General features: G+C 47.2%; 1 protein-coding gene across 9 annotated transcripts in view; it reads left to right on the forward strand.

Moving 5' to 3' along the window:
• The window catches only part of LOC115117107 (type II inositol 3,4-bisphosphate 4-phosphatase-like), a 547,861-nt gene that overhangs the window by 263,184 nt on the left and 262,645 nt on the right, over positions 1 to 22,032 (forward strand). For 8 of the 9 annotated variants that reach the window (XM_065024930.1, XM_065024928.1, XM_065024919.1 and 5 more), the window contains 2 exons: positions 8,081 to 8,427; positions 15,719 to 15,763. In XM_065024930.1, the coding sequence (XP_064881002.1) occupies positions 8,325 to 8,427; positions 15,719 to 15,763 (148 nt within the window). In that variant the 5' untranslated portion in view covers positions 8,081 to 8,324. Of the gene's footprint in view, positions 1 to 8,080; positions 8,428 to 15,718; positions 15,764 to 22,032 lie in introns of those variants that run through there. The other variant, XM_065024927.1, reaches the window with a different exon arrangement.

Genomic DNA, 22,032 nt, shown 5'->3' on the forward strand with positions numbered 1-22,032 from the left:
TCTCTGTATAGAGCTCCACAGTGATCTGGTATTCCCTGTATAGAGCTCCACAGTGATCTGGTACTCCCTGTATAGAGCTCCACAGTGATCTGGTACTGGTATTCCATGTACATAGCTCCACAGTGATCTGGTACTGGTACTCCTTGTATAGCGCTCCACAGTGATCTGGTACTGGTACTCCCTGTATATAACTCCACAGTGATCTGGTACTGGTACTCCCTGTATATAGCTCCACAGTATTCTGGTACTGGTACTCCCTGTATATAGCTCCACAGTGATCTGGTACTCCTTGTATAGAGCTCCACAGTGATCTTGTACTGGTACTCCATGTATATAGCTCTAAAGTGATCTGGTACTCCATGTATATAGCTCCATAGTGATCTGGTACTCCCTGTATATAGCTCCAGTGTCCTGGTACTGGTACTCCCTGTATATAGCTCCATAGTGATCTGGTACTCCCTGTATATAGCTCCACAGTATTCTGGTACTGGTACTCCCTGTATATAGCTCCACAGTGATCTGGTACTGGTACTCCCTGTATATAGCTCCACAGTATTCTGGTACTGTTACTCCCTGTATATAGCTCCACAGTGATCTGGTACTCCTTGTATAGCGCTCCACATTGATCTGGTACTGGTACTCTCTGTATAGAGCTCCACAGTGATCTGGTACTCCCTGTATAGAGCTCCACAGTGATCTGGTACTGGTACTCCCTGTATATAGCTCCACAGTGATCTGGTACTCCCTGTATAGAGCTCCACATTGATCTGGTACTGGTACTCCATGTATATAGCTCCACAGTGTTCTGGTACTGGTGCTCCCTGTATATAGCTCCACAGTGTTCTGGTACTGGTACTCCCTGTATATAGCTCTACAGTGATCTGGTACTCCCTGTATATAGCTCTACAGTGATCTGGTACTGGTACTCCCTGTATATAGCTCCACAGTGATCTGGTACTGGTACTCCCTGTATATAGCTCCACAGTGATCTGGTACTGGTACTCCCTGTATAGAGCTCCACAGGGATCTGGTACTGGTGCTCCCTGTATATAGCTCCACAGTGTTCTGGTACTGGTGCTCCTTGTATATAGCTCCACAGTGTTCTGGTACTGGTACTCCCTGTATAGAGCTCCACAGTGTTCTGGTACTGGTACTCCCTGTATAGAGCTCCACAGGGATCTGGTACTGGTACTCCATGTATATAGCTCCACAGTGTTATGGTACTGGTACTCCCTGTATAGAGCTCCACAGTGATATGGTACTGGTGCTCCATTTACATTACATTTAAGTCATTTAGCAGACGCTCTTATCCAGAGCGACTTACAAATTGGTGCATTCACCTTATGACATCCAGTGGAACAGTACTCCATGTATATAGCTCCACAGTGATCTGGTACTGGTGCTCCCTGTATATAGCTCCACAGTGTTCTGGTACTGGTACTCCCTGTATATAGCTCCACAGTGATCTGGTACTGGTACTCCCTGTATATAGCTCCACAGTATTCTGGTACTGGTACTCCCTGTATATAGCTCCACAGTGATCTGGTACTCCTTGTATAGCGCTCCACATTGATCTGGTACTGGTACTCTCTGTATAGAGCTCCACAGTGATCTGGTACTGGTACTCCCTGTATATAGCTCCACAGTGATCTGGTACTCCCTGTATAGAGCTCCACAGTGATCTGGTACTGGTACTCCATGTATATAGCTCCACAGTGTTCTGGTACTGGTGCTCCCTGTATATAGCTCCACAGTGTTCTGGTACTGGTACTCCCTGTATATAGCTCTACAGTGATCTGGTACTCCCTGTATATAGCTCTACAGTGATCTGGTACTGGTACTCCACAGTGATCTGGTACTCCTGTATAGAGCTCCACAGTGATCTGGTATATACAGTGATCTCCACAGTGATCTGGTACTGGTGCTCCTGTATATAGCTCCACAGTGATCTGGTACTGGTACTCCCTGTATATAGCTCCACAGGGATCTGTATATAGCTACTGATCTGGTACTGGTACTCCTGTATATAGCTCCACAGTGTTCTGGTACTGGTGCTCCCTGTATATAGCTCCACAGTGTTCTGGTACTGGTACTCCCTGTATAGAGCTCCACAGTGTTCTGGTACTGGTACTCCCTGTATAGAGCTCCACAGGGATCTGGTACTGGTACTCCATGTATATAGCTCCACAGTGTTATGGTACTGGTACTCCCTGTATAGAGCTCCACAGTGATATGGTACTGGTACTCCCTGTATAGAGCTCCACAGTGTTCTGGTACTGGTACTCCCTGTATAGAGCTCCACAGGGATCTGGTACTGGTACTCCATGTATATAGCTCCACAGTGTTATGGTACTGGTACTCCCTGTATAGAGCTCCACAGTGATATGGTACTGGTGCTCCCTGTATATAGCTCCACAGTGATATGGTACTGGTGCTCCCTGTATAGAGCTCCACAGTGATCTGGTACTGGTGCTCACTGTATAGAGCTCCACAGTGATCTGGTACTGGTACTCCCTGTATATAGCTCCACAGTGTTCTGGTACTGGTACTCCCTGTATATAGCTCCACAGTGATCTGGTACTGGTACTCCATGTATATAGCTCCACAGTGTTCTGGTACTGGTACTCCCTGTATAGAGCTCCACAGTGATATGGTACTGGTGCTCCCTGTATAGAGCTCCACAGTGATCTGGTACTGGTGCTCCCTGTAGATAGCTCCATTCTTGTATATTTTATTTTATTCTTCTTGTTAGCATTTCACTGTAAAGTTTACACCAGTTGTATTCGGCGCATGTGACTACACAATCTCTCTCTCTCTCACACGCGCACATGCACACGCACACGCACGCACACGCACGCACACACACACACACAAGGATGAATACACTCACAAACTCTTAAATGAACACATTCAATTCCCAATCCAACTCTCAGAGACACAGACACACACACACCTTGGCCAATCAATGAGGTGTTTGTCGAACGATGCTGGAAGTAGCTCAGTTAATAATAATGAGCTGGGGAGCACACTCCATCTTTATCCTTCTCTCTATCCCTCTGTCCTGTACCAACCTGTAGTACCTGCTGGAGGAGTTGTCATGCTACACCATCCTCAGAACTGTTCCCCAACACTGCACCATCCTCAGAACCGTTCCCCAGCACTGCAACATCCTCAGAACCGTTCCCCAGCACTGCACCATCCTCAGAACCGTTCCCCAGCACTGCACCATCCTCAGAACTGTTCCCCAGCACTGCACCATCCTCAGAACCGTTCCCCAGCACTGCTCCATCCTCAGAACCGTTCCCCAGCACTGCAACATCCTCAGAACTGTTCCCCAGCACTGCTCCATCCTCAGAACCGTTCCCCAGCACTGCAACATCCTCAGAACTGTTCCCCAGCACTGCACCATCCTCAGAACCGTTCCCCAGCACTGCACCATCCTCAGAACTGTTCCCCAACACTGCACCATCCTCAGAACCGTTCCCCAGCACTGCTCCATCCTCAGAACTGTTCCCCAACACTGCACCATCCTCAGAACTGTTCCCCAGCACTGCTCCATCCTCAGAACCGTTCCCCAACACTGCACCATCCTCAGAACCCGTCCCCAGCACTGCACCATCCTCAGAACCGTTCCCCAGCACTGCACCATCCTCAGAACTGTTCCCCAGCACTGCACCATCCTCAGAACCGTTCCCCAGCACTGCACCATCCTCAGAACCGTTCCCCAGCACTGCTCCATCCTCAGAACCGTTCCCCAGCACTGCACCATCCTCAGAACCGTTCCCCAGCATTGGAACATCCTCAGAACCGTTCCCCAGCACTGCACCATCCTCAGAACCGTTCCCCAGCACTGCAACACTGAACAGCACATCCTCAGAACCGTTCCCCAGCACTGCAACATCCTCAGAACCGTTCCCCAGCACTGCACCATCCTCAGAACCGTTCCCCAGCACTGCAACATCCTCAGAACCGTTCCCCAGCACTGCAACATCCTCAGAACTGTTCCCCAGCACTGCACCATCCTCAGAACCGTTCCCCAGCACTGCACCATCCTCAGAACTGTTCCCCAACACTGCACCATCCTCAAAACCGTTCCCCAGCACTGCTCCATCCTCAGAACTGTTCCCCAACACTGCACCATCCTCAGAACTGTTCCCCAGCACTGCTCCATCCTCAGAACCGTTCCCCAACACTGCACCATCCTCAGAACCCATCCCCAGCACTGCACCATCCTCAGAACCGTTCCCCAGCACTGCACCATCCTCAGAACCGTTCCCCAGCACTGCTCCATCCTCAGAACTGTTCCCCAGCACTGCTCCATCCTCAGAACTGTTCCCCAGCACTGCACCATCCTCAGAACCGTTCCCCAGCACTGCACCATCCTCAGAACCGTTCCCCAGCACTGCTCCATCCTCAGAACTGTTCCCCAACACTGCACCATCCTCAGAACTGTTCCCCAACACTGCACCATCCTCAGAACCGTTCCCCAGCACTGCACCATCCTCAGAACCGTTCCCCAGCATTGGAACATCCTCAGAACCGTTCCCCAGCACTGCACCATCCTCAGAACCGTTCCCCAGCACTGCAACATCCTCAGAACCGTTCCCCAGCACCGCACCATCCTCAGAACCGTTCCCCAGCACTGCAACATCCTCAGAACCGTTCCCCAGCACTGCACCATCCTCAGAACCGTTCCCCAGCACTGCTCCATCCTCAGAACTGTTCCCCAGCACTGCACCATCCTCAGAACCGTTCCCCAGCACTGCACCATCCTCAGAACCGTTCCCCAGCACTGCAACATCCTCAGAACCGTTCCCCAGCACCGCACCATCCTCAGAACCGTTCCCCAGCACTGCAACATCCTCAGAACCGTTCCCCAGCACTGCACCATCCTCAGAACCGTTCCCCAGCACTGCTCCATCCTCAGAACTGTTCCCCAGCACTGCTCCATCCTCAGAACTGTTCCCCAGCACTGCACCATCCTCAGAACCGTTCCCCAGCCCTGCACCATCCTCAGAACCGTTCCCCAGCACTGCTCCATCCTCAGAACTGTTCCCCAACACTGCACCATCCTCAGAACTGTTCCCCAACACTGCACCATCCTCAGAACTGTTCCCCAACACTGCACCATCCTCAGAACCGTTCCCCAGCACTGCACCATCCTCAGAACCGTTCCCCAGCATTGGAACATCCTCAGAACCGTTCCCCAGCACTGCACCATCCTCAGAACCGTTCCCCAGCACTGCAACATCCTCAGAACCGTTCCCCAGCACCGCACCATCCTCAGAACCGTTCCCCAGCACTGCACCATCCTCAGAACCGTTCCCCAGCACTGCTCCATCCTCAGAACTGTTCCCCAGCACTGCTCCATCCTCAGAACTGTTCCCCAGCACTGCACCATCCTCAGAACCGTTCCCCAGCACTGCACCATCCTCAGAACCGTTCCCCAGCACTGCTCCATCCTCAGAACTGTTCCCCAGCACTGCACCATCCTCAGAACCGTTCCCCAGCACTGCACCATCCTCAGAACCGTTCCCCAGCACTGCTCCATCCTCAGAACTGTTCCCCAGCACTGCTCCATCCTCAGAACCGTTCCCCAGCACTGCTCCATCCTCAGAACTGTTCCCCAGCACTGCACCATCCTCAGAACCGTTCCCCAGCACTGCACCATCCTCAGAACCGTTCCCCAGCACTGCACCATCCTCAGAACCGTTCCCCAGCACTGCTCCATCCTCAGAACCGTTCCCCAGCACTGCTCCATCCTCAGAACTGTTCCCCAGCACTGCACCATCCTCAGAACCGTTCCCCAGCACTGCACCATCCTCAGAACCGTTCCCCAGCACTGCTCCATCCTCAGAACTGTTCCCCAACACTGCACCATCCTCAGAACTGTTCCCCAACACTGCACCATCCTCAGAACCGTTCCCCAGCACTGCACCATCCTCAGAACCGTTCCCCAGCATTGGAACATCCTCAGAACCGTTCCCCAGCACTGGACCATCCTCAGAACCGTTCCCCAGCACTGCAACATCCTCAGAACCGTTCCCCAGCACCGCACCATCCTCAGAACCGTTCCCCAGCACTGCAACATCCTCAGAACCGTTCCCCAGCACTGCACCATCTTCTCTCATAAAAAAAACCCACAGGGATATCCAACACAGCTATTCCCCTGGTATTTCTCTCTCAATTCAATTTCAATTTCAATTTAAGGGCCTATTGGCATGTGAAACATATGTTTACATTGCCAAAGCAAGTGAAATAGATAATAAACTAAATTTAAATAAACAATAAAAATGAATGGTGGACTTTACACTTGCAAAAGTTTCAAAAGAATAAAGGCATTTCAAATATCATATTATGTATATATATTCAGCGTTGTAATGATGAGCAAATAGTTAAAGTACCAAAGGTAAAATAAATAAACATAAATATAGGTTGTATTTACAATGGTGTTTGTTCTTCACTGGTTGCCCTTTTCTTGTGGCAACACTTCACACATCTTGCTGCTGTGATTGCACACTGTGGTGTTTCACCCAGTCGATATGGGAGTTTTTCAAAATTGGATTTGTTTTCAAATTCTTTCTTTTGGTTCTGTGTAATCCGAGGGAAATATGTGCCTCTAATATGGTCATACATTTGGCAGGAGGTTAGGAAGTGCAGCTCAGTTTTTGACCTCATTTTGTGGGCAGTGTGCACATAGCCTGTCCTCTCTTGAGAGCCAGTTCTGCTTTCAGCGGTTTTTCTCAATAGCAAGGCTATGCTCACTGAGTCTGTACATAGTCAAAGCTTTCCTTAAATTTGTGTCAGTCTCAGTGGTCAAGTATTCTGCTACTGTGTACTCTCTGTTTAGGGCCAAATAGCATTCTAGTTTGTTCTGGTTTTTGTTAATTCTTTCCAATGTGTCAAGTAATTATCTTTTTGTTTTCTCATGATTTGGTTGGGTCTAATTTGTGTTGCTGTCCTGGGGCTCTGTGGGTGTGTTTGTGTTTGTGAACAGAGCCCCAGGACCAGCTTGCTTAGGGGACTCTTCTCCAGGTTCATCTCTCTGTAGGTGATGGCTTTGTTATGGAAGGTTTGGGAATCGCTTCCTTTTTAGGTTGTTGTAGAATTTAACGGCTCTTTTCTGGATTTGGATAATTAGCTGGTATCGGCCTAATTCTTCTCTGCATCCATTATTTGGTGTTCTACGTTGTACACAGAAGATATTTTTGCAGAATTCTGCATGCAGAGTCTCAATTTGGTGTTTGTCCCATTTTGTGAATTCTTGGTTGGTGAGCGGACCCCAGACCTCACGACCACAAAAGGCAATGGGTTCTATAACTGATTCAAGTATTTTTTAGCCAGATCCTAATTGGTATGTTGAATTTTATGTTCCTTTTGATGGCAGAGAATGCCCTTCTTTGCCTTGTCTCAGATCCCTTCACAGCTTTGTATAGGTTACCTGATGTTTAGGCAAATCTCTCTCTCTCCCTCTCTCTGTCAATAAAATTAAATTCAAAGGGCTTTCTTGGCATGGGAAACATGTTTACATTGCCCAAGCAAGTGAAATAGTTAGTAAACAAAAGTGAAATAAACAATGTAACAGAAACCTCTAAGACTCACTATGTACTACAGTTGCACGCATACTTATACTCTCTTTCCCCTCCTCCTCTTTCCCCTCCTCTCTCTCTCTCTCTCTCTCTCTCTCTCTCTTTCTCTCTCTCTCTATGTTTTCATGTGCTCTACCGTATGCATCTGCTAGCCTCACCTGCTGCATGGCAGATCTCCCATAAGGAGCTCATCAGTCATGGTCTTGTTAATTGCGTTTCTTAGAGAGAGAGAAGAACAGAGAGGGAGCGAGAGAGAAAGGGGAGGGAGAGCGAGAGAGGAACACACAGGGAAAGAGAGAGTCCCCTGCTGCATTGCCTGGATCTAGCTGTGGCAGTGCGTTAGAGAGAGAGAGAACGTCAGCGTCCCATCCTGCCTGCCTCCACCAGTCTAGTCTAGGTGCTCCATCTGACAGCACAAGATTGATGGATTGAGCTGTTTATCGCACCTAACATCAATTCTGTCCTGCCTTCTCTTTCATTCCCTGCTTCAGTCCCTCATTCCCTCCCTCCCACCCTTCCTTCCCTCCCCACTCTTGGACCCCCACTTCCCTCTCTCCTCCGTTTTTAAAAGGCGTATTTTATGCTGCCAGAGAGAGCGGCACGACAGTGAGAGAGTGAGAGACGATCCTATCTGCCCCAAAGCCTTTCGCAAGGATTCGCGAGGAAGCGCTAGCCGGGACTGAGCTGGACTGGACCGTGGCATTCCTTGGAGGAGGAGGAGGGAGAGCCGTGGATATGGAGGACGGTGGGACACGGCACCTCGGCCATGAGTGCAGGGTGGACATGATGGAAGAGGAGGGGGAGCCGCTGACCGGAGGAGATGGACTGACCGGAGCTGGTGAGCTCTACATTTACTGTAGATCATAGGCAACTCCAGGCTTCGAGTGGCCAAAGTGCTGTCACCCTTCCCCCCCCCCACAAATGATTAAACTAATTGCGTTCTAAACTGAAGATTCTGATTAGTTGATTATTGGAGTCAGGTGTGTTAGCTGGGGCTGGGGCAACAGTGTGACACCAATCAGGCCCCTGAGGACTGGAGTTGGCCTTCCCTGCTGTAGATACAGCATTCTTCTCTCTTTAGTTCACTCACTCGTCCTTAGAATGCTGCTCCTTCATCCTCTCCTCGTTCTCGCTGTCTATCTCGTTCTCTTTCTTTCCCCCTCTCCTATTTGCTTTCTGATTCATTCTCTCTCTGTTTTCCCTTTACCTGTGTCCTCAATTATCCTCCTCCATCCTCCACTAACCTCCACTCCTCATGCTCCACTTCTCTGCATTCTACCCCTCTGGACACAACTAACGTGAAATAAATAGAACATGTCACCATGTCATTGAATTTAGGTTCAAAGTTGTGTGAAAACAATACACAATGTCCTTACTTTGATGACTATTTTCAAATCCAGTTTTCCACATTGATTCGTTTTCCACGTTGAAAACAACGTTGTTTACCGGGCCCATCCATACGTAAAATGTATGCAGGCCTCACTGTAAGTCACTTTGGATAAAAGAGTCTGCTAAATAGCATATATTAATATTAGTATTATTATTTTATATTATATAGTGATTGAATCATTTTTTTTGCCCAGTGGTTAGATTTGTTTGTCTGAAGCTTATTGACATACATGATTGTGTGTGTGTGTGTGTGTGCGCGCGTGCGTGCGTGCGTGTCTATGCCTACGCTCTCAGAAAAAAGGATATGGCTAGGGTACAGTATTGTTCCCTGGGGTAGAAAAAGGTAAATGCACAATTTCACGTGGTATTGTTCGGTACCTTTTAGGGTACCGCCCGGCATGCTCTATTGCAGGGGGATTTTCACAATTGTTTGATTCAATATGTGTTTTTTTTCATGCAAATTGATTGATTGATGGTATGCTACACAAATATAAATAACACATATGTTTCTAAACTAATCCAATTTGTTAGTAGTTGGACTTCTTGCACCCGTTACTGAGATTGTTCCCATTTAGATTGTTAATCAATTTGTCTACCTTGGCAGTCATTCTAAATGCACCTTTTTTTATATCCTAACTCTGGCTGATTTCCAATAGGAATTAAAAAGCACTTTGCAAGCCAGTATAATATGACTTGCCTGATGTGGCCTGCAATCCAGCAGTTTCAGATCACTGTGATGGGGTAAAAATGGACTGTCAAAGTATGGCCACTTAAAAGGAACCATCTTGTCCCTTAAGGTACATTATTGGCTCTTTTAAGGTACAAACTGCAATGGTACAATTATATACCGAGAGCTAAAGGTACAAATAATATACCTTACAGGGTACCACAACAGTGACAAGCATTTGTACTCCTTTAATTAAGAACAAATGTTTTTCTTGGAGTGTGTGTGTGTGCGTGCATGTGTGTGTGTGTGTGCGTGTGCGTGCGTGCGTGTGTGCGTGCGTGCGTGCGTGTGCATGTGTTAAGGATCCTAAAACCACCGTGTGGGCCAAACTGTTGTCACTAATAAGCTTTGGCAGAGGCAAAATACATCTCCCATGGTCATCACTCCAGGTGCATGATAATGAGATAAGCGTTGATTTCAGTGGTGGCACTCAGCCTCCATTCTGTCTCCTCCTGGGGCTGATGCCATGGCTCTTCAGGAGGACAAATACTGCAGTATTGTTAGCATCGTAGCACGCTAAACTCGGATGTCTTCCCTGAAGGGTAACAGCTAGTGATTGAAGCCTTTCTGAAAATGAACGAAGAATGAGGAACAAGGAGCTCACACACACACACACACACACACACACACACACACACACACACACACACACACACACACACACACCCTCTCTCTCTATTTCGTTCCACTCCTCATCACAGCTTATGGGATCAAGGGATGTTTTGAAATATATGTCAAAATAAGATAATTTCCTATCAAGTAAAGCTCTTTTCCCCCCTCTTCCTCCCTCCAGCCCAACTTTAAGTGGGTGTGTAATCAGTACTAATGAACACCTCTGCCCTGAACCTGGCACCCTATTCCCTTTATAGAACACTGCTTTTGACCAGGGCCCGTACGTATCCTATCCCATGTAGGGAGTAGGGTGCCATTTGGGACGCAGACGTTGAACACCTCCGTTTTTGTTTTCTCAAAGTGCGGAGGGAGAAACGGAAGAAGAAGGTAATTATAGAGCTACAGCGCCACAGACAGGTTGACAACCTCCCATTACCAATCACAAGGGGAATTTGTTTCTCTTGTCGCTGGGTTGACGTAGAAGATAAGAGGCGGTGGGAACAGCGTTGGGTGAGATGAGACAGGCTTGGCGCGTTCAGGTCACCTAGACTAGAGAGTTTGGTATTCATTGCGCCCACATGCTCTACATCAAAAGTCTAAAAGAGGTCAAAGGTCAGATTCCATTATATTTTTGACCCTGACGGACACAGTTTTGAACAGTCACCTGTATGAATCATATCAGCATTGACTATACTCATGGGCCTATGTTATCGTAGTTTCTGTAAGGCGTGCGTACTGGCGGTAGAGAAGTCAGGCGCAGGAGAGCAAAGATTGTGTTACAACGGCACAGTTTAATGATAAAAATCACTGTGAACAAAAACAATATATACTATGGGACAAAAACCCCAGACATAACGTGCACAAGCACTTACAATAAACAATATCGGACAAGGACATGTGGGGACAAAGGGTTAAATACACAACATGTAATTGATGGAATTGAAACCAGATGTGTGGGAAGACAAGACAAAACAAATGGAAAATGAAAGGTGGATCGGCGATGGCTAGAAGACCAGTGACGTTGACCGCCGAACGTCGCCCAAACAAGGAGAGGGACCGACTTCGGAGGAAGTCGTGACAGTTTCTGGCGCTATAAGCAGCATAATGGTGTTACAAGCAGGATATAGCTTACAGTTAGAGAACCTCATTATCAATCCATTATGACCCAAGCTGTGAATACACAAATCCACCTTTAGAATCTAGGATTTGAACCTTTACTGGTCTGGATGTTACCACTTTAACCCTCTGACGTCTATCCATCCCTCCTGGTTCACCAGTCTAAAACCACCTCATTAACATGCAACTTAACTGTTTCTCGCTGCTTCATTAAACGTAGGTGACAAATCCTTCCGCCACCATTAACTGTCTGTCCTCTCTCTAGTAGATCCCAGGGCCTTAATGTGACAGTAACTCACTCTCCCCATTGTACCACCACTTACGGTTATTGGGCCTTTTGTTCAAACATCAATCTCGTCAGGTGTGTGTCGGCAGCAGGCCGCGCTAGCTGCTGTCGTTCTGGTGATTGAATCATCAGCATAGTCCAGGTGTTATTCTATAACGGCAATTTCTCCGGAAAAAGGAGAGACGGCGAGAGATTTTTTTTCTCCCAAGTTTCAAATCCCACTGAGCCCTCGGCAGGCAGTGAATTATGGGTAATGCGTTCAATGCATTCCCCTACTCCTAGGTAAATTATATTAAAAGAAAAAAACATGACGGTCTTGGGCCCGGCCCCTTAAATGTAATATCTATTCATGAAAGGGATAAGCGAGGTGATTAAGATCGTCGTAACAACGGCTGCTAACCCACGCCAGGGCTTTTCCAGGCTTCTCCTTCCCAGGGAATTGCTTCATTTTCTCACCACGTGGCTTCTGCTCGCTCGACACTCTGCAGGGGATGTAGGTGCGTGCAAGGTGGGAGGTATGGAAGGGAAGGAGGAGGAATTTCTCTGGCATCATTTTGTGAGAACTGTGAATGAGCAGCATTCCCACGTGGGTCTTCCTACCGAGTTCCGACCTCCGCCTTCCCACTTGTCTCAGAGTTACGGGCTCAGGACTCCGGCCCTAAGTGGTAAACACGTAGGAAGGGGAGGAAAGAGAGATGAAAGAGAGAGAGAGGAGGGAGGTTAAATGAGCATCTGCGAGACACAGACCCCCCCCCCCCACAAGTCCTTGGAGGTTCATTAGGGCTGTCGTCCTAGAAAAATCACCTTGTGCACTTCAGAATACATTACCCCCTCATTTCCCTCCCTCTCTCCCTCCCTCCTCCCTATACCAGAGCTATTATTTCTAGATTCATATGAAACGTATCACAGATGGGCACACCTCATTTGGCGTGGCCCCCCTCCGGTGTGTGTGCTAGTCTGTGCAAGTGTGTCTGTGCAAATGTGTGTGTGTGTGTGTGTGTGTGTGTGTGTGTGTGTGTGTGTGTGTCTGATTTAAGTGTATGCATGCCTGCGTGTGTGTGCGTAGTCTCCTCCGGTGCATCTCCAAGGACCCCCCTCATTGGTCTATTTCCATATTTATCACGCCAGAGGAGTAGCGTAGGTTGCACATTATACTGCACCTGTGTTTCTCTGTCTCTCCATGCTAATCCAACACACTGGAGTTGGGTCACCTGTTAGTTTATCAACTAGTCTAGTCTATACACCTGGCTAATTCTCTCCTGGTGCAATTAGAGTCAAACTAATTAGGAATTTGTTTGGCCGCAGTTGGGTCAATTCAATTCCTGTAAGGGGTCAATTACATAGTCCCTGGTAGTGGAAGCTGGTACAGCTTTGCAGGTGCGTGGATTCTGTTCTCTATTGATGCATCATTTTGTAATTTGGTGTACAATTTAGAGGCAAGTCAATATCACCTTGGATAGTTGTGGCCACATCTTGACTTCAACAGTGAAAGTAATATCTCTCTTGACTTTCTAAAATCTCTATTGGCCTACAGTTGAATTATATGGGTTAGTCCTGTAGACCTACAGTTGAATTATATGGGTTAGTCCTGTAGACCTACAGTTGAATTAAATGGGTTAGTCCTGTAGACCTACAGTTGAATTATATGGGTTAGTCCTGTTGACCTACAGTTGAATTAAATGTGTTAGTCCTGTAGAGAGAGTTGCTGATTGGTGGAGTGATTAGAGCCCTGTGAAGTAGAGAGAGCTATATAAAGTGGCTGATTGGTGGAGTGATTAGAGCCCTGTGAGATAGAGAGAGCTGTAAAGTGGCTGATTGGTGGAGTGATTAGAGCCCTGTGAAGTAGAGAGAGCTATATAAAGTGGCTGATTGGTGGAGTGATTAGAGCCCTGTGAGATAGAGAGAGCTGTAAAGTGGCTGATTGGTGGAGTGATTAGAGCCCTGTGAGGTAGAGAGAGCTGTAAAGTGGCTGATTGGTGGAGTGATTAGAGCCCTGTGAGGTAGAGAGAGCAGTGAAGTGGCTGATTGGTGGAGTGATTAGAGCCCTGTGAGGTAGAGAGAGCAGTGAAGTGGCTGATTGGTGGAGTGATTAGAGCCCTGTGAGGTAGAGAGAGCTTTTAAGTGGCTGATTGTGATTGGCTGTCCCCTATGGTAAAGTGATGCAGAGAGGGCCTTGAGCAGCTCAACAGCTGCCATTGTCCCATGATCCCTGACAAGGGTATTTCTAATTCATGTTTCATCTCCAGTCATTTACATTTCCGTCATTTAGCAGTGGGTCACTGTAGTATGATGTTATTAACATGTCACATAGTCTTAATGTCTAAACACCAGTCATGGTAGTATAACCAGCGGTGGAAAAGGTACTCAATTTGTATACTTGAGTAAAAGTAAAGATAACTTAATACTCAAGTAAAAGTTCAAGACACCCAGTAAAATACTACTTCAGTAAAAGTTAAAGTCACCCAGTAAAATACTACTTCAGTAAAAGTTAAAGTCACCCAGTAAAATACTACTTCAGTAAAAGTTAGTCACCCAGTAAAATACTACTTCAGTAAAAGTTAAAGTCACCCAGTAAAATACTACTTCAGTAAAAGTTAAAGTCACCCAGTAAAATACTACTTCAGTAAAAGTTAAAGTCACCCAGTAAAATACTACTTCAGTAAAAGTCTAAAAGTTTTTGTTTTTTTACTTAAGTATCAAAAGTAAAAGTATGAATAATTTAAAATGTCTTATATTAAGCAAACCAGGCGACACAATTAGTTTGTTTTTTAAATTTATGGATAGCCAGGGTCATAGTTCAACACTCAGACATACTCTACAAATGAAGCATTTGTGTTTAGTGAGTCCGCCAGATCAGAGGCAGTAGGGAAGACCAGGGATGTTCTCTTGATAGGTACATGATTTAGACAATTTTCTTGTCCAGCTAAGCATTCAAAATGTTTGACTTGTGATTATAGCTAACTAGTGATTACTGATAATAAAATGAGTTAGTAACCTAATGATATGCTCTGTCTTCGCTAGAAGTGTGCTGTGTTTGTAACACCCAGCCCATACATCAAGACGTGTAGAGTACCCACGCCTCATTAGCCAGGTTGACGATGCTGGGGGAGAGGACAATTCTGCCCAGGCACTGCGGAACGAGGATGAGGGGGTGCGCGTGTGTGTGTGTGCGCGTGTGTGTGCTTATGAGTGTGTGTCTGTGTTTCTGCTTATGTGTGTGTGTGTGTTGCAGAGAGTCTGTGAGTTTCTCCCTTGGCACGCGGCCCTCCAGGTATGGTGGTGAGCTCATGCCTCGATGATACCCGTCATACTGGCATCAGATGGTGGGTACAAGCGATGGCACCCCCCCTCCCAGCCTCCTCCATTAGTTCCCCATCGGGGTGGTTGTGGGGAGGGGGGGAGCTGGGCATTCAGGGCGATGGATGTCGGGGGAACTCTGGCTGTGACACACGTCGCAATCGGATAAATAGATTGCAGCCCGTTTGCATAATCTAAAGTGAACCGGGCCATCAATCACACAAGGCGTTTCGGTCCGAGCCGTTACAATAGCCACAGTGTTAAACCTCTCTGAAGACATATTGTGTTGATGATGGGGGAAGGTATTTTTCCATGCTTACTACCGTAGAGTGAATGGCACTGAAGTGGTGTTGGATTTTATTGCCTTTCATTTGGGTTTCATTTGGAGGAGAGGTGTCATGCTCGTCGACCTCGTTAAAAGCCAAAATGAAATGGTCGTAGAGGGCATAGTGGTTAATATGGAGATGAATGGGTATTTGATAGATGGTTTTGCCCTTTGCAGTGAAATGTGTGTGTGCGTGTTTCGGTGTCTGTCGGTGTGTCTGTCTGTGTTTTTTTTTTGGTGTGTCTGTCGGTGTGTTTCGGTGTCTGCGCGCCTGTGTGTGTGGTGTCTGAATTATCTCAGATTATACATTTTTCATGAGTGAACAGCTTTGTATTCTCTCTTAATGATCTTCCCCTCTCTCTGTCTCTGTATCACAGGTGTCATCCTGATTCCCAAGCTGCCCCATGTGGAGTTCAGCCTGGGTAAGTGTCTGTTCTTCTCCCTCTGTTCTTATTTTTCTTCTTCTTCTTCTCTATGTCCTTCTCACTCTGTTCTTCTCTGCCTCTCTGTTTGTTCTTCTTCTCCCTGGTCTTCTTCTCTCTGTTCTTCTTCTCTCTCTGTGATTCTCATCTTATTCCATGCCACAGGGTTCCAATTTCACCATGAGTCAGAGCTCAGATAGCTCAGATAGCACATCCTATTATCGACATGACGCCGCTATGAGACCGGTCAAACATACACATGTATGCGCGCACACACACACACACACACACACACACACACACACACACACACACACACACACACACACACACACACACACACACACACACACACACACACACACGGACGGACAGACGATAGATCAAAGACTAGACTTACTTCTTCCTGACTGTCTCACAGTAGAGGGGTTCTGGTTCTTCTTCCTGACGGTCTCACAGTAGAGTGGTTCTGGTTCTTCTTCCTGACTGTCTCACAGTAGAGGGGTTCTGGTTCTTCTTCCTGACTGTCTCACAGTAGAGTGGTTCTGGTTCTTCTTCCTGACTGTCTTACAGTAGAGTGGTCTGGTTCTTCTTCCTGACTGTCTTACAGTAGAGTGGTTCTGGTTCTTCTTCCTGACTGTCTCACAGTAGAGTGGTTCTGGTTCTTCTTCCTGACTGTCTTACAGTAGAGTGGTTCTGGTTCTTGTTCCTGACTGTCTCACAGTACAGTGGTTCTGTTTCTTCTTCCTGACTGTCTCACAGTAGAGTGGTTCTGGTTCTTCTTCCTGACTGTCTCACAGTAGAGTGGTTCTGGTTCTTCTTCCTGACTGTCTCACAGTAGAGGGGTTCTGGTTCTTCTTCCTGACTGTCTCACAGTAGAGTGGTTCTGGTTCTTCTTCCTGACTGTCTTACAGTAGAGTGGTTCTGGTTCTTGTTCCTGACTGTCTCACAGTAGAGTGGTTCTGGTTCTTCTTCCTGACTGTCTCACAGTAGAGTGGTTCTGGTTCTTCTTCCTGACTGTCTCACAGTAGAGGGGTTCTGGTTCTTCTTCCTGACTGTCTCACAGTAGAGTGGTTCTGGTTCTTCTTCCTGACTGTCTCACAGTAGAGTGGTTCTGGTTCTTCTTCCTGACTGTCTCACAGTAGAGGGGTTCTGGTTCTTCTTCCTGACTGTCTCACAGTAGAGTGGTTCTGGTTCTTCTTCCTGACTGTCTCACAGTAGAGTGGTTCTGGTTCTTCTTCCTGACTGTCTCACAGTAGAGGGGTTCTGGTTCTTCTTCCTGACTGTCTCACAGTAGAGGGGTTCTGGTTCTTCTTCCTGACTGTCTCACAGTAGAGTGGTTCTGGTTCTTCTTCCTGACTGTCTCACAGTAGAGTGGTTCTGGTTCTTCTTCCTGACTGTCTCACAGTAGAGTGGTTCTGGTTCTTCTTCCTAACTTTCTTACAGTAGAGTGGCTCTGGTTCTTCTTCCCGACTGTCTTACAGTAGAGTGGTTCTGGTTCTTCTTCCTGACTGTCTCACAGTAGAGTGGCTCTGGTTCTTCTTCCCGACTGTCTTACAGTAGAGGGTTTCTGGTTCTTCTTCCTTTTCAACTGTTAGAGATGGTTTCATGTATATTTTATACTTCTGCAATGGGAGAGTTCTATTTTTGGTCGATGCATTGTTGCCCATGACAGGTTTCGACGTGTCGATGTCTGACAGGGTGGGTTATGTGAATCTTAGCTGCAGTGCTCTGAGTAGGGGGAAGAGGTTCATTGGCTTGACCACCCCCCAGGCATTGGAAAATGTGTTACCAGTAAAGACAGTGTATTTTCCCGACCAGGTGATATAAACAGGTAAAACTGGGGTCCAGAGTTTTTCCTGGCCCTAGTTATTGGGTCTGAGTGTGTAACTCTGTAACTCAGTCAAGTCATTATTTAAATGGAAATGTGTCTCTGCTCATCAAAGATATTGTTTTCATCCATTTAATCTGTTATAGAGATAATAAAACGCCATATTAATACACATCACTGTTGTAGATTTAAATCAACAACATATGGACATGTTTTCCTTTGAACACTCTGGACATTTCTGTCTACCCACAATGCCTGCTGAGCAGACCAGCAACGTGCAGCTGGCCAATCAGATTGCAATTTGAGTGCTGGTGCACACGTACAGGGACTCCCAGCTCGGTTTAATTTCTAGACAGATTATCTGCAGTTAAGGACCGTGTGTGTGTGTGTGTGTGTGTGTGTGTGTGTGTGTGTGTCTATTAGTGTACACACACACACACACACACACACACACACACACACACACACACACACACACACACACACACAGTGTACAAACAAATATATGGTCGTCTTGGCCTGTTAACCATTGTACTGCATAACACATTTAATTTAAGTGACAATAGAATTGACTGGAGTAGAGCTGAATAAATATGCACTGTGAGTCTTCGTGTAGTGATGCAATGCTTCTCCAGAGGTTGTGAAGTGGCTTCTGTTCTAATGTAAATGTTCTGGAACAATGGAGTCAATCTGCTGGACAGCTGCAGAGGAAAGGGTGACATGTTTGTATAATTGCAGTAGTCGTGTGTGTGAGTGTGTGCGCATGCAAGCGTGTGCGTATCACTCTCTGTGTGTGTGTGTGTGTGTGTGTGTGTGTGTGTGTGTGTGTGTGTGTGTGTGTGTGGGCCTACTACATCGGAAAGACGCCCCCCCATCTTCTTCCTTTGATCCATCAAACTGTAAATACCAGTTTTGTTTACCTCGTCTTTAAATTACATGTGTATTTTATTCAATTGCCATTCACCATTTTGACTGAAAGGGCTTTTGTTGCTCAGGGAAAACATGATTATCTGGAAGCTCTTAGCTTGAGGTACATGTGTTTTTATTGATAGAGGCTGGCAGTTCTTTTATTCATGCCTTCCATTTCTCTCTCGCTTGATTGATACATGAAATGATATTGCCAGAAATACCAGGAATACATCCATTGAAAACTGCAAAGAAAAGGAGTTTCTTGGTAATCCTTGAAAGCTGAGGGCTCTTCGCCTACCTGGGGTTCAAAGCTACAGTATATTCTTGGAGCATAAAATGATAATAACAAAAACAGCCACCCTGTCACTTGTTTTAGTACACAGCTGAGTGAAGTGGTTAGGAAAATGTAATCCCTCTCAAATTCATAGACATCCATCTAGATCCATGGACTGACAGTGAGAGAGAGATTCACAGACCCCAGACTGCACCTTTAAGGGCAAGCCATTGAGCTGAAGGGCAGTTTGGCTGAATAAAGCTTTGCCAGTAAGCGTTGAGTACATTTCATAACGGGATGAGATGATTCTAGGTTCGGTCTCGGCTAATAAAAAATCAACGGCTTGGCAATGATGTCGATGGTTCAGCAGGTCTCATATCATGACAAGCTAATCACCCGTGACAAATAAAACAATGATTCCAGCCAAAATGATTTATTTCTGGCTCTAATTATCAATTGCCATCAGAGTGGGTGATTTAGAGAAAACGGTAGGAATAAATCGTTCTTTGTGCGTTCTACTTCACCCGTCTGGAATGTCTTCTCACTTTAACCGTACGAAGAGAAGGTTTCTGACAAGCTGACATGCTCAAATCAAATCCAATTTTATTTGTCACATACACATGGTTAGCAGATGTTAGTGCGAGTGTAGCGAAATGCTTGTGCTTCTAGTTCCGACAATGCAGTAATAACCAACGAGTAATCTAACTAACAATTCCAAAACTACTACCTTATACACACAAGTGTAAAGGGATAAAGAATATGTACATAAAGATATATGAATGAGTGATGGTACAGAGCGGCATAGGCAAGATGCAGTCGATTGTAACGGCGTTCGTCTGTTGTTAAAAGAGAGGCGGACCGAAATGCAGCGTGGTGGTTACTCATGTTACTTTAATGAAGGAAAACTGAACGATACATGAAATAACTCATAAATACAAAAAACAACAAACGGAACGTGAAACCTATTACAGCCTATCTGGTGCACACTACACAAAGACAGGAACAATCACCCACCAAATACACAGTGAACTCAGGCTACCTAAATACAGTTCCCAATCCGAGACAACGAGAATCACCTGACTCCGATTGAGAACCGCCTCAGGCAGCCAAGCCTAACTAGACACACCCCTAATCATTCACAATCCCAATGCTATAAAACCCCAATACGAACACAACACATAAACCCATGTCACACCCTGGCCTGACCAAAATATATAACGAAAACACAAAACATATTGACCAAGGCGTGACAGAACCCCCCCCCCCCCTAAACCATAGGGAGGGTCCGGGTGGGCGTCTGTCCATGGTGGCGGCTCCGGCTCGGGACGTGGACCCCACTCCATTAATGTAATAGGTCCTCCCCTTCGCGTCCTGGGATAATCCACCCTCGCCGACCATGGCCTAATAGTCCTCAACCAGAACCCCACAGAACTGAGGAGCAGCTCGTGACTGAGGGGCATCTCGGGACTGAGGGACAGCTCGGGACTGAGGGGCAGCTCGGGACTGAGGGGCAGCTCGGGACTGAGGGGCAGCTCGGGACTGAGGGGCAGCTCGGGACAGAAGGGCAGCTCGGGACAGAGGGGCAGCTCGGGACTGAGGCAGCTCGGGACTGAGGGGCAGCTCGGGACTGAGGGGCAGCTCAGGACTGAGGGGAAGCCCGGAACTGAGGGGAAGCCCGGGACTGAGGGGAAGCCCGGGACTGAGAGGAAGCCCAGTACTGAGAGGAAGCCCAGTACTGAGAGGAAGCCCAGTACTGAGAGGCAGGTAGTAGGCTCCGGTAGATCCTGGCTGGCTGGCGGATCTGGAAGATTCTGGTTGACTAGCAGATCTGGAAGATTCTGGTTGACTAGCAGATCTGTAAGAGACTGGTTGACTGGCAGATCTGGAAGAGACTGGTTGACTGGCAGATCTGGAAGAGACTGATTGACTGGCAGATCTGGAAGATTCTGGTTGACTGGCAGATCTGGAAGATTCTGGTTGACTGGCAGATCTGGAAGATTCTGGTTGACTGGCAGATCTGGAAGAGACTGGTTGACTGGCAGATCTGGAAGAATCTGGTTGACTGGCGGATCTAGCTGCTCTATGCAGACTGACAGCTCTGACTGCTCCATGCAGGCTGACAGCACCCTGCAGACTGGCAGCTCTTTGCAGACTGGCAGCTCTGGCTGCTTCATGCAGGCTGACAGCACCCTGCAGACTGACAGCTCTCTGCAGACTGGCAGCTCAGGCTGCTTCATGCAGACTGACAGCTCCTTGCAGACTGGCAGCTCTTTGCAGACTGACAGCTCTGGCTGCTTCATGCAGACTGACAGCTCCTTGCAGACTGACAGCTCCCTGCAGACTGGCAGCTCTTTGCAGACTGACAGCTCTCTGCAGACTGGCAGCTCTTTGCAGACTGACAGCTCTGGCTGCTTCATGCAGACTGACAGCTCTCTGCAGACTGGCAGCTCAGGCTGCTCCGAACAGGCAGGAGTCTCCGGCAGCGCAGGAGAGGAGACAGGCTCTGGCTGCGCTGAACAGGCGGGAGACTCTGACAGTGTTTTCCTTTTCGACTCCATTCGCCTATAGCCCTCTTCACACTGTTCCAGCGAATCCCAGGCGGGCTCCTGCACTCTCTCTGGGTCGGCCGCCCACCTGTCGATTTCTTCCCACGTCGTATACTCCATGCCATTGCTGTCCATAACGTCCTCCCTTCGCTGCTCCTGCTGTCGCTGCCTGTAACCACGCCACTCGGTCCGTGTGAGGTGGGTGATTCTGTAACGGCGTTCGTCTGTTGTTAAAAGAGAGGCGGACCGAAATGCAGCGTGGTGGTTACTCATGTTACTTTAATGAAGGAAAACTGAACGATACATGAAATAACTCATAAATACAAAAAACAACAAACGGAACGTGAAACCTATTACAGCCTATCTGGTGCACACTACACAAAGACAGGAACAATCACCCACCAAATACACAGTGAACTCAGGCTACCTAAATACGGTTCCCAATCCGAGACAACGAGAATCACCTGACTCCATGTCACACCCTGGCCTGACCAAAATATATAACGAAAACACAAAACATATTGACGAAGGCGTGACATCGATGGTATCGAGTACAGTATATACATATGAGATGAGTATGTAAACAAAGTGGCATAGTTTAAAGTGGCTAGTCATACATGTATTACATAAAGATGCAGTAGATGATATAGAGTACAGTATATACGTATACATATGAGATGAATAATGTAGGGTATGTAAACATTATATT

This window comes from Oncorhynchus nerka, linkage group LG11 (assembly GCF_034236695.1).
Source record: "Oncorhynchus nerka isolate Pitt River linkage group LG11, Oner_Uvic_2.0, whole genome shotgun sequence".
In the NCBI taxonomy this organism is placed as follows: Eukaryota; Metazoa; Chordata; class Actinopteri; order Salmoniformes; family Salmonidae; genus Oncorhynchus; species Oncorhynchus nerka.